Genomic DNA, 18,370 nt, shown 5'->3' with positions numbered 1-18,370 from the left:
CTAATGAGGACTTTCTTGCTGGTGGGGACACTGAAGAGTCTCAAGGCAGTGTAGGATATCACATGGTGAGGGGGGTTCACTGAGAGCCAAACTGGGTTTTATAATAAACCCATTCTTGTGATAACTCACTCACTCTCATGATAACCCATTAAGCTTTTACTCCATATTTTGTTCATGAAGGTAGAGCCTTCATGACCTCATCACCTTTTAAAGGCTCTGCTTCTTAATACCATTACATTGAGAATTAAGTTTCAACATGAGTTTCAGAAGGGACAAACATTCAAACCACAGCAAAACATTTTTAATTTTTTTTTTCTGATTAAAGAGGGAGCATACATATTTTCAAGTGTTCTTAAGTGGAAAATAATGGAAGTGAATGGCTGGACAAATATAATAGTGGCATGAGGAGCAATCATTCTACTAAATATATAGCTTGAGGAATTAGAAAAAGCAATGCTACGTTTAGTGAGACATTTGGAAATACTTCATGAGGACAAGCACTTTAAAACACCTCCTGCTTCGTAAATAAGTTTACCTGTCTCTGATGGTAACAGCAATGAACTTGGTGTGAGCAATGACATTTTTATTCCCGAAACAGATAAATATAAAAAAGTTGGCTCTCATGTGTTCCTGTTCTTCCTTTGAAAGCTTGAATCTCTCAATCACTACCTTAATTTGTAATGAAGAACTGTATTCCAGACATTTTTCTTAGTCATCATTTCCTGCTACACAGTATATGAGACAAATGAATATTTTCCATGGAACTAATTCAGAGAGTAAATGCATTTATAGATCAAGATCTAAGGTCATTGAGGAGCTTATTGATTTGTAACTAAAACGTGTATTGATTGTATTGCTGTTCATGCTCTTTCTTAAGATAATTTACGATAAGAACTCAAATTTCTTTTGCATACTGATTATGGTAATTGTGGCTGATCTATCTAACATGATGAAGTTCCTGTTATATCTATATTGACTGTGAAGCCAATGAGATCAGCTGCTCTCATTCTCTCTTCAGTACAATTGTGATTTTTCTCCCATGAAAAATTATTTGGTAGATCTTTGGTGCCAATCCCAAGAAATTGTAGGGCAGAAGCAATCTCACTGAGAATCTGTCCCAACTCAAAATCATGAGTCTTCAAAATGTTTTTGAATAAGACTTAGACAGAGATTTAGTTGAGTGAATGCCACACTTTTAGGGCTTAGCTTTAGAATCACACATTTCATTTTGACCTGAGTTTTATAATTAAAATGTTGACTATTTTTCTAATTAATCTTTTAGATTTAATAAGTAAATATATAACAATTGTTTACAAAAGTGTGAAAAGCATATGGATGTCTTCTATTCAAATAAAATAAACAACTTACTTTGTTTACATTATTTCTTCTTAACTAACCTTCTTTTAAATCTATTTCCTTACAGAAATGTCCAATTACCCTATTTTTAGGCATTGACTAGATAACTCCATATATAAAATCTTATTGTTCCTGTTGAGTTGCTTTTAATGAGTTTCACAATTGACTTTTTCTTTTTATGCTTTACCATTTTGTTTAAACAATTAATGAAAATGTTATTTTTATAGGTTTCTTTGGTTACTTTAGTGGCAAACACTCTTGGCTACTCAGATCTTGGCCCCATTAAATCCCTTCGGACCCTGAGAGCTTTAAGACCTCTAAGAGCTTTATCTAGATTTGAAGGAATGAGGGTAAGAAAATACTAAACTTTACATAATATTCTTATTTTTAATGGGGTATAATATATGAAAACAATGGGTATGTAGAAATTATGAGTTGTTTCTATTTACATAAATATGTGGGCTGTTTATGTGTGTGTACATACATATACATATACACATATGCATATATGTGTGTGTATATTATGCATATAATGGTATGTATATATATTATATATAGTATGCATTTATATACTATATACAGTATACATTTAAAATATGCATATATATGGTATATATATGATATATATACTAATAATATATATGCATATTATGTATGATATATATACTAATTATATATGCATATTATATATATTAATGGTATATATATGCATACTAATATATATTATTACTACAGTATTATTAAATAGTATATTACTAAAAATAGTAAAATACTAATTAGTATATACTAGTATATACCGATATATACAGAATATGAAATGTTATATATAAAATATGCATCTATAGTATATGTATATATAGTATTTCATTTACTGTACATATTAGTGTGTATATATATGCATACTATATATATATATATATATATGCACAGTATTTCAGTGCATATTGTTTAACAAGGGAATAAACTAATCACAGTAATCCTGCCTTTATCTAGTATTTTCAGACAATAGAATGATCCAAATGACTTTTTCCTTCTTAGATGGAAATCTTCCCTGTGCTAGGAAGTTCAACTGAAAGGGGGAGTTTTTTAGTCCTGACACCATCTCTTATACATAAGTCATCATGGACCTGCTTATATCAGGTGCTCAAATAATATTTGTTTAAGGAATTACCTGGGTAAAGAGCATTAGAAAAGACAGGAAAATGAGATAGCCTCAGCCATCACATTTAATTTCATCTTTAAAACAATACTGCAAAGTAAGTGGAATTATAACTAAATTACATTTGAGGAAACTAAAGCTCAGAGAGTTTACTTAATTTGCACTTAGGCTGAAGAGTGCCTGACAAGATATTCAATTAGCAGAGACAAACAAGTTATAATAATGACAACTACCATAACCTAGCTTTAAGGATTGTATTATACCAGCAACTTTGTAACGCATACGAAAGACAACTTTATTTTCTCTAATTAGTCCATATCCACATGTGTTGTTACTCTTCTAATATTTCTTCTCCAGATTCATACCTGCTTTTTCATGCCTCTATTGTTCTGGAATGCTTCCCCCTGCCCTCCCCTAACCATAACCCATCTATAGAGCAGATAAACACCTACCTGTCCTTTAAGGCTCAATTTAAATTTGCCTTGTCCATCCACCAGCAGACATAACTGAATATTCTGTCTGTGCACACACCTAAAATCCTCATTATACTGTATTTTACTTATTTGTTTGCTCACCTGCCTCCTTACCTTACAATCTCTGAGCAATTTAACACAGACATTAGCCTAGCTTACTGATACTTTCAGTGTGGTTTACCAACCAGCTATTAGCATTATCTACAAACTTATTAAAAATGCAAATTCTTGGATCTCACCCCAGTCCTACTGGGTCAGAAACTCTGGGATGAGGATAAAAAAATCTGGGTTTTAATCAGCCTCAAGTGAACATTGGAGATCTTTCAGCCTATCAACTCTTCACTGTTATCCCTACAAACCTAACTAAATATGACTGCAATCTCTGCGACTCACAGTATCCAGTGTATAATGGTTTCAAAGTATATAAAAGAGATCATTTTACAAAAAAGTTCATGAGCACAATTCAAATATCTATCTACAAGTTGAAAATTTAAAGTTTCATTTTGTGCAGTAAGGTGGTATTAGAATTCATTGACATTAACTTCATTTTTTGAGTATTAATAGAATGTTACAATCTATCCAGAACTTTCCCTACAAAACCACTTCCTTCACTGATAAAGTCAGCCCACAATTTCACTCTGTTTGCTCTTTGTTCTTTATCTGTAATACAGGACAATTGGATGCAGGGGAATATATATTTTGAGGGGCAAATGTCTGCTTAGCTACATTCGTTAACCATGCAAAAAGAGACATTTCTTCATGCTGCAGGGCTATTTTGAAGGATAAATAAAATAATGAAATAATGCATTTAAGGCATATGGTAGTTAGATTGTTTGAGTCTTTAGGCTCTTTAGCTTTCCCAACTGGCTTCTCATCTGTCCAATAGGTACTTGTCTTTCTCAGAGACCCATGATTCCATCATTACTCACATTTTTTAGAAAAACATTTTCAACACCAACTATGTGTCAGCTGTTGTAAAAAACACAGAGTACAGTGGTACATAGACCCTGGTCCCCAAAGGGTGAGTAGGGTCATTGGTTGCAAGAGAGACAGACAAGGGTACATAATGCTACAAGAGTATACAGGAAGGAGTGGCTACCGGGGAAGTCTGGGAAGACATCACAAAGAGGTGACATTTCAGACATTTCATGACTGAAGAGTAAGCCCCAAATCATAGGCAGATAGACATTCAAGGCAGTGATACCACATGATTGGGTGGCACAGAAGAGAGCGTACAAGGTGTGCTTGGTCAATGACTACACAGATCAGTGTGCCTAGGTGATAAACAGCAGGAAGGGTAGCAGGAAATGAGCATGAAAAGTAGGCTCTGCTAAAAGCTGGCCACTTTGAACTTCATTCTCTATTCCTGTTCCTCCTAATCTTTTTTGAGGCCACATAGACTATAAGAATCTGATGAAAGTAAGAATTGTCTTTCCAGAATGAGACCAGAACCATAATGTTTGTTATATAATTTCATTCCCTCAGGGAACCTCTACAGGTCCATGAACTCCAAATAATTATTGCTCTAAACCAAAGGTCAACAAACACCATCCAGTTTTTGTAAAGAAAATGTTCTTGGAACACAGCCATACCCATTTGTTTATGTGTGATCTATGACTACCAGGGCAGAGTTGAATAGTTCCAATAGAGATATAACCCACAAAGCCTGAAAGTATTTATAAAAATGTTAGCAAACATTCTCCCTAGATGATCTGATTAGTAGTCCGAGTTCCTTAATATTTCTCCATTTTAAAGCATCTTGAGAACCTGCTTAATACATTGCAGAAAAGGAGGATACCAATGCTACTTCCCTAACAGGTTAATCTTTAACACATTTGTACTTGAATGGGCACTCGAGCTGCAGTGTAAGAAGACAGGTGTTGAAGGATTAAGTAAATGGGAAAATCTGGAAAGTGTTAAATGCTACAATAATTGCCCTGGAGTAAAACTGGAGCGCGAAGACACACTGGTGGTTAATAGCAATAGAAATGCCGAAAAGCAGAAATAAACAAAGGATTAAAGAAAAACTGTTCCCAATTTTTTGCTTTAACTGAGGGCAGCACTATCTGTATTTAGTCAAAGGCTTACATATAAAGTATTTTAGAGTAATAATAATAAATTCAAAAAGGTTGCTCTTATTTTGTAGAAGCAGCCAAATCTAAAGGATTCAAACCATTTAAAGACTTCCAATCCTTTTGTAAAGAAGAATGTCTCAAAAAAAAAAAAAAAAAAAAAAAAGGATAAGAAAAGAAAAAGAATTAAAATGACATTCGGTTGTAATTCCACCTGATATTTACCAATAGTTTCTCTATGGGGGAATCTTTAATGCTGGTAATAATTCTAAGATCATGAACATTTAGATGTGTATACATATATATTTTTCATTTATATTTATGAATTTTTTTCCCAGAGTGTACAGATCTTACAAGTTTACTTTATCAGTAACAGGTTTTGATTTATTATTTTTATTTATTTTACATTTATTTAAGATATTATAGCATCTTGGTTATTTTGTCTTACATTTTGCTAATAATTGTACTGTGTGATAATCATGTAATTTGTAAGCCTTGTGATCACAGAGCTCATGTCTCATTTTATCTTGATTGGCACACTGCTGAGTGTAGGGTAGGCATTTAATAAACATGTCAGTTGGTTTGATGTCTTAGATATTTAAGGGTGGCTTTTCTAATTTGTTTATGTCTGCATTGCATTTCTATTATGTGGCCTATTTAACACCTCACAAATCCTAATCATTCTTTTCTTTCTTCTGAATACTAGGTGGTTGTGAATGCACTCATAGGAGCAATTCCTTCCATCATGAATGTGCTACTTGTGTGTCTTATATTCTGGCTGATATTCAGCATCATGGGAGTAAATTTGTTTGCTGGCAAGTTCTATGAGTGTATTAACACCACAGATGGGTCACGGTTTCCTGCAAGTCAAGTTCCAAATCGTTCCGAATGTTTTGCCCTTATGAATGTTAGTCAGAATGTGCGATGGAAAAACCTGAAAGTGAACTTTGATAATGTCGGACTTGGTTATCTATCTCTGCTTCAAGTTGTAAGTGACCCCTTTCATGAATATTTGGTATTTTAATGGATATTGGATGAAGGATATAAATTATTCTTTAAATAGTCTATTAATTAAAATTGAAGATAAAATATTGTGTGGCTTTTAAAACAGTGTTGGTCTTGGCTGAGTGCAGTGGCTCATGCCTATATCCCAGAACTTTGGGAGGCTGAGGTGGGCAGATCGCGAGGTCAGGAGTTCAAGACCAGTCTGGCCAACATAGTGAAACTCCATCTCTACTAAAAATACAAAAAATTAGCCGGGTATGGTGGTGTGTGCCTGTAATCCCAGCTACTCAGGAGGTTGAGGCAGGAGAATCACATGAACCCAGGAGGCAGAGGTTGCAGTGAGCTGAGATAGCACCATTACACGCCAGCTGGGGCGACAGTGAGAGACTCCATCTCAAAAAAAAAAAAAAAAAAAAAGTGTTCGTCTTTCCTAGAACATGTTCCTACATAAATAAGAAGCATAGGTTCTGTTGCATTTGAGTTATTAATTTATAATTGACTCTTTGGTGTCATGTAGACTCCCATCTTGCACCATTCAAATATTGTTTCAAAAATGAGTATTTGGGCACGTCCTGCTTCACACTATGGAGGGACGAGAGGAACTTTCTACTGACACGGAGAATGCTTAAGAAATGGAAAAAAGGGGTTTCCTGTCTTATTTAGAAAAATTTTTCGGTTTATGTGCAAAATTCACAGGCAATTGTAACAATTTGGAAATAATTAACTAGGACTAAGATTTAGAATGTTACTTGGGAATATGTTTTTTTTTTTAATCTTTATATTAAATTGACATTTTGAATACAGCAAAACTTACTAGTATTACTTAATAACTGTGGTAACATAAAACAGACAAAACTATGTTTATTGCTATTTTAGAATATAAGCTTAACATTCAGGTTCTATTAATGTTATTCTTATAGGCAACGTTTAAGGGATGGACAATTATTATGTATGCAGCAGTGGATTCTGTTAATGTAAGTATTGATTATCATAACACTAAACTTTGTTTCTGAAAGCTTCTTAGTTTATTTCAGTGATTTCCAAACAACAGCTTCATGAAGCCCTTGAGACACACACAAACAATGCAGAGCATCCACCTGATAGTAGCCTAGTGGTTATGAGTACAGCAATTGGAGAGAGAGCCCAATTCAAATTCTAGCTGTACCACATCATCCAAGCTCTGGAACTGACTTTGGGCAAATTACTTTACCTTCTTGAGACTTAGTTTATTTGTCTAATCTATAATTTAATGAATCCATAATTTGTCTAATAAATGTCTATTATCATCAAATGTCTACCCCATAGTGTTGCTGTGAGGATCCAACAAAAAAATACGAGCAGAGCACTTAACATGGGCTGGCAATACTAAATGCTCAGTAAATATTCACTTATCAAAATTAAAATAATTTTAATAATTATAGTTTTTACTTTTACATTTATATATGTATAGTTTTTACTCTTTTTACATTTAAAGCTTGGATGAGTTTATGTGAAATAAGTTCCATGGTAAGAAACTTTAATGATTACTCTCTATGTCATATTTTTACAAAATCTAATAAAGACATATTTGGAATCAAGTGAAAATACATGGCAAACTTTGTATGATGTCTCTTTTATAGTACTTGTGGAAATATACGTAGTATGTCACTTAGTTATTAAATTGTCCTACCAATATAAAGACAAGTGTACATATAATTAAGCCCTTTGTAATCATTTGAAGATTATATTCATTATATAAGTATGTAATAAATACATATTGAATAATTTTTTAAGAATGATTATATTAAGTCTCAACGGTGCTATGGCTTCTTAAATCCTATGTTTACCTAGGATAGCACTGTTTGAATTACCTTGTCAAACCATGTGAAAAGAAAATGATGAATGTTATTGTCTATATAATACTAACTTTTATAAATTTTATAGGTAGACAAGCAGCCTGAATACGAATACAGCCTCTACATGTATATTTATTTTGTCATCTTTATCATCTTTGGGTCATTCTTCACTTTGAACTTGTTCATTGGTGTCATCATAGATAACTTCAACCAACAGAAAAAGAAGATAAGTATTTCAAGTATTTTTCATTGCAATAAAAGGGATGAACAATTTTTTTCCAAAAAAGATCATGTAAAGTTTAATTTGATATCAATTCATGATTAGTTTCATTAGGACTTCATTTATTTTTCAAATACTTGACTAGTATACAATTACAAATATTTTTAATCCCATTCATTTTTGCACAGAAAACAATTTTCTAAATAATAGGTGCTGGCTAACCTATGATTTAGGTTAAACGCATAGGTTTTGAGCAATGTATCAACTATTCTGTTTTTTCCAATGTTTCCTATAGAGGATTGAATAAATAAGAAAAATCAATACACTATTCAAAACATATTTTATAAATATTTATTTTATTCTGTGGCATATGTATTGCGTTGGAGCTTAGGAAGAGACCAACATAAGATATGGTTCCTGAGCTCAAGGAGTTTATATCATAGCAGAAAAAATAATGCAGGTAATGAGAATGAATATTTATTGAATACTGTAATTTAGGCAATCTTCTGAAATTTTTGCTTAATTAATCTTCACATGAACTGTATTAGTTTCTTTGACCTACCAGAACAGGATAATACAAACCTAATGGCTTAAAACAAGATAAATGTATTCTCTCATACTTTTGGAGGTTAGAAGTCCAAATTCAAAGTGTCAGTGAGTCCGCGTTCTCTTTAAATCCTTTAAGGAAGTATCTTTTATTGCATCTTCCAGGTTCTGGAAGCCCAAGTATTCCTTGGTCTATGGCAACAGAACTCTCTCCCTTCGTAGTGACATGCCATTTTCCCTCTGTGTGCCTGTCTCCTCTACTAGTAAGGATGCCAGTCACACCGAATTAATTGCCCACTCCACTCCAGTATGACTTCATCTTAATTACATCTGCAATGACACTATTTTCTAATAAGGTCACATTCTGAAGTGCTAAGGGTTAGGACTTCAACATTCCTTCTTGGGGCACACAATTCAACCCATAACACCAATCATAAAAGGTGTTGTTACAGAGTCTCTTTCATAAACAAAGAAAGGCACAGAGAGATTAAGTGACTTACCCAAGGTCATACATCTAGAATATGGTGAAGGTTAGATAGAGTCAGTAGTAAATTCAATGTATCTTGTGCTCTGATACTTTTGACTCTCTACTATGCTCTATCCCCCAATACTATAATAGGAGATAATGATAAATACAATAAGAAAAAATTAACAAGAACAAAAAAAATGACAGTCAGATGAAAAAATAGATGCTGCTGTAGAATGGTTTATGAAATATGTGACAATTGAGAAGGCTTTGGAAGATGGGTAAGAAGACAGGTAGCAACTGGGAAGCAAAAAGAATGGCTAATCCACATGGAGGGAAACAGAAATGAGTGAGCAAATGCATTGTGTTGATAAAAGAGGCAGTAATTCAGGAGGGATAGCAATCCATTCAGTTCTGAAGAAACTTAAGTTTTGGAGTAACAGTAAAAGTTGAAGTTTGACTTGCTTGAGAGCAAATATAAAAAGCCATGTTAGGCCTTTTTTAGTAGCAGCTGGTGTTTAATTAATATATGTTGAGCAGGAAAGACCATGTAAGCAGGACACTGATGTTTATTAAGACTCCATGATATGTCAGATTTTGTGTAAAATACTTCAAACGTAATGATAGTCAAATTTTATAATAAATCTGAGACATAGTATCCTCATTTAACCTTTCAGAAAAATTATCTTATTTGCACATGGTTTGACTGCTAAAAAGTAGTTTCATTATGGATCTAACTCCAGAATTGCTTTTTCTAGCACCTGAGACTGAGCTTTAAAAAAAAAATTAATCTAGCGGTGATGCACAGAATAACTAGGGAAAGACCAGACTATTTCAGACCCTCCTTCATGTGCCATCTGGACCACACTTTGTCTCCAAATTAGTCCTGCATGGCAGTGGAGAATAGGGGCTATTTTCCATTAAAACATTTTAGCGGGTGGAATCTATATTATTGCTTGCGAGTTGCAAGAGATAAAGGAATCTAACTCTGGAGTTTCTTGTCAATAACTGAAGTACTCTGGTTGTGGTACCACCTATACAAAAAGAGACCTTCGGAGAATAAAGGATAGAATTACAAAAGACAATCATTTCAAGTACTGGTTTAGCATTTAAGAAGACAGAGGTACATGTATCAAAATGTCATTAGTGTGCATGATTGGCTATTCAAAAGTATATAAAAATTTAGCAAATACTATATTATTTATCCTGACATTTCCAAATGCAGGTTTTTAAAAGATTTTTAAATCTCATGTTCCATTTTACATTTCATAAAGTGTACCCTGATTTTTCTATTTACTTTTCTCAACTTAAGCATTATATACACATATATGTAACATATAAGCACACACAAGTGATTCCTCAGTCTTTCTTGCATAGAATAAATTAAACACACCTAGAAAGAACAGTATGAACATGAATAAAACAGCCACAGCCCAACTGGCTTTAATTTTTTTGCTTGCTAATGTTATTCTCACAACATTGCTATTGCAGGAAGTAAAATAACATGGGTTGATACCATCACCACTACTGTAAGGAAAGAGCTACTTATTTAGAAGCATCAAAAACTCATATCCCCTATCATTCTCCCAGTATTTCATCTTGCAATCTAAGTATAGCTTTTATTTTCTGGCCTTTTCTGAATGATTTAAAATTTCTTTCCACTCTTCTCTGAAAAAAACATGACCAACATTTCAATAAGTTAACACCTGCTATGTAGGAGTAGGTACTAGATGCTTTGTTACGAACTCATTTATTCCACAGGGAAAAAAAGCTAATAAAAGTAGTATCCTTTTTTTCACCTTTTCTAATTTTAATTATTGTGTTAAGGACACAAGGAGATCTACCCACTTAACTAAATTTTTAAGTATACTATATATATTGTTAACTATAGGCACAAAGTGCTACAACAAGTCTCTAGAACTTTTTCATCTTGCATAATTGAAACTTTATTCCTGTTAAATAGAAATTCTCTCTTCATGCCATGGCAATCACCATTCTTCTCCCTGTTTCCGTGAGTTTGACTATTTTAGATACCTCATAGAAATAGAATTACGCAGTAATTTTTCTGTGACTTCTCTTAACATAAATATCTCCAGGTTCATTCAAATTGTTGCATATGGCAGGATTTCTTTTTTTATAAAGCTGAAATTGTGTGTGTGTGTACAAATACTTTTTTTATTCTATCATTCATCAATAGACATTTAGGTTGTTTACATATTTGGATATAGTAAATAGTGTTGAAATGAACATGGAAGTGTGGACTCTGAGATCCTCAGTTCAAATCTTTTAAATATGCTCAGATGTGGCATTACTAGATCATATGGTAGTTATATTTTAAACTTTTTCAGGATCTTTCATACTGTTTTCTATGGCAGCTACATGATTTTACATTCTAACAATATACAAGGGTTCTAATTTCTCCATATCCTTACCAACACCTATTATCTTTTGGTTTGGGTGGTTTTTGTCTTTCTTTTTGATAATAGCCATCCTAGCAGGTGTGAGATGACATCTCATTACAGTTTGTTTGTTTGTTTGTTTGTTTGTTTGTTTTAGATGGCATCTCACTCTGTCACCAGGTTGGAGTGCAGTGGCACCATCTTGGCCAAATGCAACCTCTAACTTCCTGGTTCAAACAATTCTCCTGCCTCATCCTCCCAAGTAGCTGAGATTACAGGCACATACCACCGTGCCCAGCTAATTTTTTGTATTTTTAGTAGAGAGAGAATTTCATCATGTTGGCCAGGATGCTCTCGATGTCCTGACCTCGTGATCCACCTGCCTTGGCCTCCTAAAGTGCTGGGATTACAGGCATGAGCCACCATACCTAGTCCTCATTTCAGTATTTGAATTTTCTGATGATTAGTAATATTGAGCATTTTTTCATGTACCCGTTGGCTATTTATATACCTTCTTAAATGTAGGAGTTCCTTATATAATTTGGATATTAACCACTTATTAGATATATGCTTTGCAAATATTTTCTCACATTCTGCAGGTTACTTTTTCACCCTCTTCATTGCTTCCTTTTTTTGTCCAAAGCTTTTTAGTTTGATATGGTCCGGCTTGTCGATTTTTTGCTTTCATTTGAATTTTGGATTCATTTGCAAGAAATCATTGTCAAGATTGATATCATGAAGCGTCTTCTGCATCTATTTTGATGAACATGTGATTTGAATACTTCTCAGTTCATGTGGTGCATCTCATTATTTGATCTGCATATGTTGAACCATCCTTGCATCTTAGGGATAACTCCCACTTGGTCATAGTACATGATCATTTAATGAACTGTTGCATTCAGTTTGCTAATAGTTTGATGAAGTTATTTGCACCTATGTTCATCAGGGATCTTGCCTTGCAATATCACTTTTTCTTTTTAAAAATTTGTTCATTTTTAATTGACAAAAATTGTGTATATGGAGTACAAAACAATGTTTTTTGATCTACATCAACATTGTAGAAAGATTCAAACTAATAACCATCACCTCACCCACTTATCACTTTTTTGTGGTAAGAAAGTTAAAAAGCTATTCTTTTAGCAATTTTGAAATATGCATTTACTTTTTCATTTCCATGTGTGACTTTTTTGACTTTTAAGTTCAGGGGTACATGTGCAGGATGTGCAGGCTTGTTACATAGGTAAACGTGTGTCACGGGGTTTGTTGTACAGATAATTTCATCACTCGGTTATTAATCCCAGCGTGCATTAGTTATTTTTACTGATCCTCTCCCTCCTTCTGACCTTTACCATCCAATAGGCCCCAGTGTGTGTTGTTCCCCTTTACATGTCCATGTGTTCTCATCCTTTAGCTCCCACTTATAAGTGAGAATATGTGGTATTTGGTTTTATGTTTCTGGCTTAGTTTGCTAATGAGAATGGCCTCCAGCTCCATTTATGTCCCTGGAAAGGATATTATCTCAACTTTTCAATGGCTGCATAATATTCCATGGTATATATTTTCCACATTGTCTTTATCCAGTCTATTATTGATGGCATTTGGATTGATTCCATGTCTTTGCTATTGTGAACAGTGCTGCAAGAAACATACATATGTGTGTATATGTTTAGGTATATACCCAGTAATGGGATCGCTGGGTTGAACGCTATTTCTGTCTTTCCATCTTTGAGTAATTGCCACACAGTCTTCCATTATGGTTGAATTAATTTACACTCCCATCAACAATGTGTAAGCATTCTTTTTTCTCCACACCCTTGCCAGCATCTGTTATTTTTTGACTTTTTAATAATAGCCATCTGACTGGTGTGAAATGGTATCTCATTGTGCTTTTGATTTGCATTTCTCTAATGATCAGTGACATTGAGCTTTTTTTTCATATGCTTGTTGGCTGTATGTGTGTCTTCTTTTGATACATTTCTGTACATTTCCTTTGCCCACTTCTTAATGGGGTTATTTCTTGTGAACTCATTTAGGTTTCTTATAGATTCTGGATGTTAGACCTTTGTCAGATATATGGCAGGCAAAATTTTCTCCCATTCTGTAGACTATCTGCTCACTCTATTGAGAGTTTGTTTTGCTGTGCAGAAGCTCTTTAGTTTAATTAGATCCCAATTGCTAATTTCTTGTTTTTGTTGCAATTGCTTTTGGTGTCTTCGTCATGAAATCTTTGCCCATGCCTATGTCCTGAATGGTATTGCCTAGGTTGTCTTCCAGGGTTTTTACAGTTTTGGGTTTTACAGGCAAGTCTTTAATCGATCTTGAGATTTAGTCCACCACTTTAAATGAAAAGTGTACATCCTTTGATCAACATTTCCCCGTTCTCCACATGCTCTTCCCCGAAATCCTGTGGTAACCACCTCTATACACTATTTCTGTAATGCTGACTTTTTAAAATTTTACAGGTAAGTGAGATTATACAGTATTTGTCTTTCTGTACCAGGCTTATGTTGCTTAGCATAACGTCCTTTAGTTGCATTCATGTTAATATGAATGAGAAAATTTACTTCTTTTAAAATTCTGTATAATAGTTCACTGTGCACACCTATCACATTTTCTTTATTCATTCATCTGTTGATGGGCACAAGTTGCGTCTATTGGTTGCTGCAACAGTAATTGCAGTTTTTGCCATTACTTTTAATTGCAGCAAAAGTAATGGTAAAAATCGCAATTACTTTTGCACCAACCTAATATATCTTGGTTCTTGTAAATAATGCTGAAATGAACACAAGAGTACAGGTATACCTTTGACATAATAATTTTAATTCTTTTAGATACATACCTAGAAGTGGAATTGCTGAATTATACAGTAATTCTATTTGTTTTAGGAACTTTCATGCTATTTTCTCAAACACCTGTACTAATTTACATTTTCACTATAAAGATACAAGGGTTCCTTTTTCTCCACATCCTCGTCAACACTTGTTATCATTCATCTTTGTGATAACAGCCATTCTAAGAGGTGTGAAGTAATCTTAATATTAGTTCACACCTCTGATATGTGTACCTCATTGTGATTTATTTTTTATTTTTTCCCCATTTAATTATTTTATTGCATTTTAGGTTTGGGGGTACATGTGAAGAACATGCAAAATTGTTGCATAGGTACACATGTGGCAGTGTGATTTGCTGCCTTCCTCCCCATCACCTACATCTGGCATTTCTACCCTTGCTATCTCTCCCCAGCTCCCCACCCCCTACCGTCCCTCCCCTATTTCCCCCCAACTGACCCCAGTGTGTAGTTGCCCATCAACGATAGACTGGATAGGGAAAATGTGGCACATATACACCATGGAATATTATGCAGCCATCAAAAACGATGAGTTTGGGTCCTTTGTAGGGACATGGATGAACCTGGAAACCATCATTCTCAGCAAACTGACAGAAGAGCAGAAGATCATTGTGATTTCAATTTGCATTTTCCCAATGATTAGAGATGTTGAGCATTTTTAATCTATATATTGGTCATTTATAGCTCTTCTTTTGAGAAATGTTTGTTCAGATTATTTGCTCATTCTTCAATTGGTTTATTGATTTTCTAGGTGTTGCGTTATTTGAGTTTCTTATATATATCTTGGATGTTAGCCCTTTATCAGATGTATGGTTTGTAGATATTTTATTTTAGCCTATAAGCTCTCTCTCTCCACTCTATTGTTTCCTTTGCTGTAAAGAATCTTTATAGTTTGATGCAATCCAACTTGTCTCATTATCTTTTTTTAGCTGTGCTTTTAGAGTCCTAGCTGAGAAATCCTTGCCCAGACCAACGTTATGGAGCTTTTCTTTTATGTTTTCTTTAAGTATCTTTATAGTTTCCTTTCTTATACTTGTCTTTACATGTTCTTTTTTTAATATGGTGTGAGAAGAAGGTTCGATTTCATTCTTTTGCATAAAGAATATTCAGTTTTCCCAACACTATTTATTGAAAAGACTGTCTCTTCCCTCCCCCACTGTTTATTCTTCACACCTTTGTTGAAAATCAATTGACTATAAATAATAGGGTTTATTTTTGTTTTTTTATCTTCTTCCATTGGCCAACATATCTGTGTTTATGACAATAACATAGCTTTATATTTTGAAAGGAGAGAATATTATGCCTGTAGCTTTGTTCTTTTTGCTTCAAAAATTGCTTTGGTCATTTGGGGCCCTTTTTATTCAATTTTGAGGATTTTTTACTATTTCTGTGAAAATTGACATTAGAATTTTGATAGGGATTGCATTGAATCTTATTATTTGAGGTGGTGTGGACATTAGGATTAGATTATTTGGGGGTAGTATGGACATTTTAACAATATTAATTCTTCTAACACATGAACATGATGAACTATGTTCATCAAGAATATTGGCCTGCAATTTTCTTTTCTGGTAGTATACTCTTCTGGCTTTCATATCAGTGTAATACTGGCCTCAGAAAATGAGTTTGACTTCCTCTTCAGTTTTTTGGAAGAGTCTGAGAAGAATTCATATTACTACTTTAAATAGAATTCACCGGTGGTTTACCAGTCCCAGGTTTTTTGTTTGTTTTGATGGGAGACTTAGTTTATTATTGATCTATTTTCTTTATTCAGTATTGGTTTGTTCAGATGTAATATTTATTGCTGATTTAGTCTTGGTAGGTTGCATGTTTCTAAGGATTAGTTTATTTCTTCTAGGTTATTCAATTTGATTGTGTGTAGTTGTTCACAGTAACACTTTATGATTATTGTATTTGTGTTATCAGTTTTAAGTCTCCTTTCATTTCTGATATGGTTTGAGTTGTCTTTTTTCCCTTTTTATTCTGGCTAAAGGTTTGTCAATTTTATATTTTCAAAAAAACTTTTTAGTATCTATTTTGTTTATTTATTTATTTATTTATTTATTTATTTATTTATTTATTTATTTTGAGACAGAGTTTCGCTCTTGTTACCCAGGCTGGAGTGCAATGGCGCTGTTTTGTTTATTTTTTATCCTTATTTTTGTTATTTTCTTTCTTCTGCAGTTTGGGGTATTTTGTTCCTCTTCTCTTTCTAATTCTCTAAGATATAATATTAAGGTTTTTTTGAGAATTTTCCTTCTTTCGTTAATGTAGGCATTTATTCCTATAATTTTTTTTCTCAGGGCTTCTTTTTCTACATTCTACACTATTTGGTATATTGTGCTTCCATTTTCATTGATCTCAAACTATTTTCCATTTTTCCATTTAATTTCCTCTTTGACCAATGTCTGTTCAGGAGTATGTTGTTTAATTTCCAAATCATTATGAATTGTTCAAGATTCTTCCTCTTACTGACTTCTAGTTTAATGTCATTGTGAACAAAGGTACTCGATATGATTTCAATCTTCTTGAATTTGTTAAAACTTGTTTTGTGGCCTAACGTGATCTATGCTGGAGAATGTTTCATGTGATTTGAGAAGAATATGTATTTGGTTGCTGTTGGATGAACTGTTCTACAAATATCTTTAGGTCCATTGGACTAAGGTGTAGTTCAAGCCTTCCCCTAATGAGAAACTGCAGAGATTATGTCAGGAGCAAGCCAGGGAAGAAGCCACCCTCCTGTTTTTGGTGGTAGAGACTTTCAACCTCTTTTAAAAGAAAGACTGTAGGGTTGGGATTGTCTCTGGAGCAAGACAGGAAAGAAGGCATGGAGAAAGCTATTCTTGTTTAGGCTGAAGAAGGTTTATTCTTCATTTGCTATGCAGGTTTCCAGATTCTGCAGGTGGCCAGAACCACAGGGAGCGGCTGGAAAACATGCAGCCTAATGGTTTCCATGGGGAATTTGGAAGATAGTCTGATTGCAGGAATTAAAGGTTCTAAGAGTACTCAGGCAGTTCTTTGTACTTGAGAGATAACTCAGATGCCTTATCTCTGCCATTCCTCAAGCATGGTAATCTAAAACCCAAGCTCTGTGGCAGGGACTATAAACGTTGAGTACTGTGAAATGGAAAACTAAGGCAATTATGAAGATGATTTTATAATATAATTCATATCTTCTCTTTCCACTCTAGAAAAAGCATTTTCTAGAAATAAATACATTTTTTCAAATTAAAAAAAAAAAGTAGGGTTCTATATGTGTGCTATAGCTACCCTTGGGAAGTAGCTGCAAATAAGGTTTTCTTCCTAAATGTAAGGCACTGTGCTTGGGGTAGAGTTAGTGTATGAGTGTCTTCCTGCTTTTTCTACCCATTTTGATATGGATGTTTTCTGTCCTCTGGTGTGTAGAAGCTTTTCTACTGGATTCTAGCTTCCTCTGGAGAGAATTTTTTTTAACCACAGGTCCTGCAGGGCTAACTGTGGGACTTAAGCATCCTCAATTTTGGTATCCCTTGGGATTCTGGAACCATGACCCTGTAGATACTAAAGGTCAATTGTCCTTTAAAGCCCCATTGCTCTCTTTTGGTTATCATTTATACAGAATATATCGTTTTTATCCATGTGTATGTAGATATTTACTTGATATGTCTGTGGGAAAAAAATGTCATGAGCCTCCTATTCCATGATGTCACTGAAGTCACTCTCTTCAAAACCTGTAATTTTTTTTTTCTTATGGTGTCTTTGTTTAGCTTGGGTATGAGAGTAATGCTGGCGTTATAAAATGACTTTGGAAGTGTTCTCTTCTCTTGAAATTTTTCTTTCTTTTTTTTTTTTTATTTCCTAGGGATAATACCATTCCTGAGATATGTGCAAGTGGTTAATTGAAGGAATGTTCTCAGGACAGTGCTATGGGGTTGGTGGTAATGAGTCAGGCTGAGAAAGGTAGGGTTTTAGGGGAAACATAGCCTCAGCCTGATTTTTTTTTTTTTTTTTT

General features: G+C 33.9%; 1 protein-coding gene and 1 long non-coding RNA gene across 4 annotated transcripts in view; one reads left to right on the top strand and one right to left on the bottom strand.

Moving 5' to 3' along the window:
- LOC108317754 overlaps window positions 1–18,370 on the bottom strand; it is a 153,651-nt gene that overhangs the window by 61,584 nt on the left and 73,697 nt on the right. The window lies entirely within an intron of this gene.
- SCN9A (sodium voltage-gated channel alpha subunit 9) overlaps window positions 1–18,370 on the top strand; it is a 185,886-nt gene that overhangs the window by 153,319 nt on the left and 14,197 nt on the right. For all 3 annotated transcript variants that reach the window (XM_017548396.2, XM_017548412.2, XM_017548392.2), the window contains exons 21-24: window positions 1,584–1,706; window positions 5,767–6,048; window positions 6,986–7,039; window positions 7,989–8,126. In XM_017548396.2, coding sequence (XP_017403885.1) covers window positions 1,584–1,706; window positions 5,767–6,048; window positions 6,986–7,039; window positions 7,989–8,126 — 597 coding nt within the window. The remainder of the gene's footprint in view (window positions 1–1,583; window positions 1,707–5,766; window positions 6,049–6,985; window positions 7,040–7,988; window positions 8,127–18,370) is intronic.

The sequence above is a fragment of the Cebus imitator genome, unplaced genomic scaffold (assembly GCF_001604975.1).
Source record: "Cebus imitator isolate Cc_AM_T3 unplaced genomic scaffold, Cebus_imitator-1.0 Scaffold10, whole genome shotgun sequence".
NCBI lineage: Eukaryota > Metazoa > Chordata > Mammalia > Primates > Cebidae > Cebus > Cebus imitator.
This window is presented reverse-complemented; position numbering and strand designations above follow the sequence as displayed.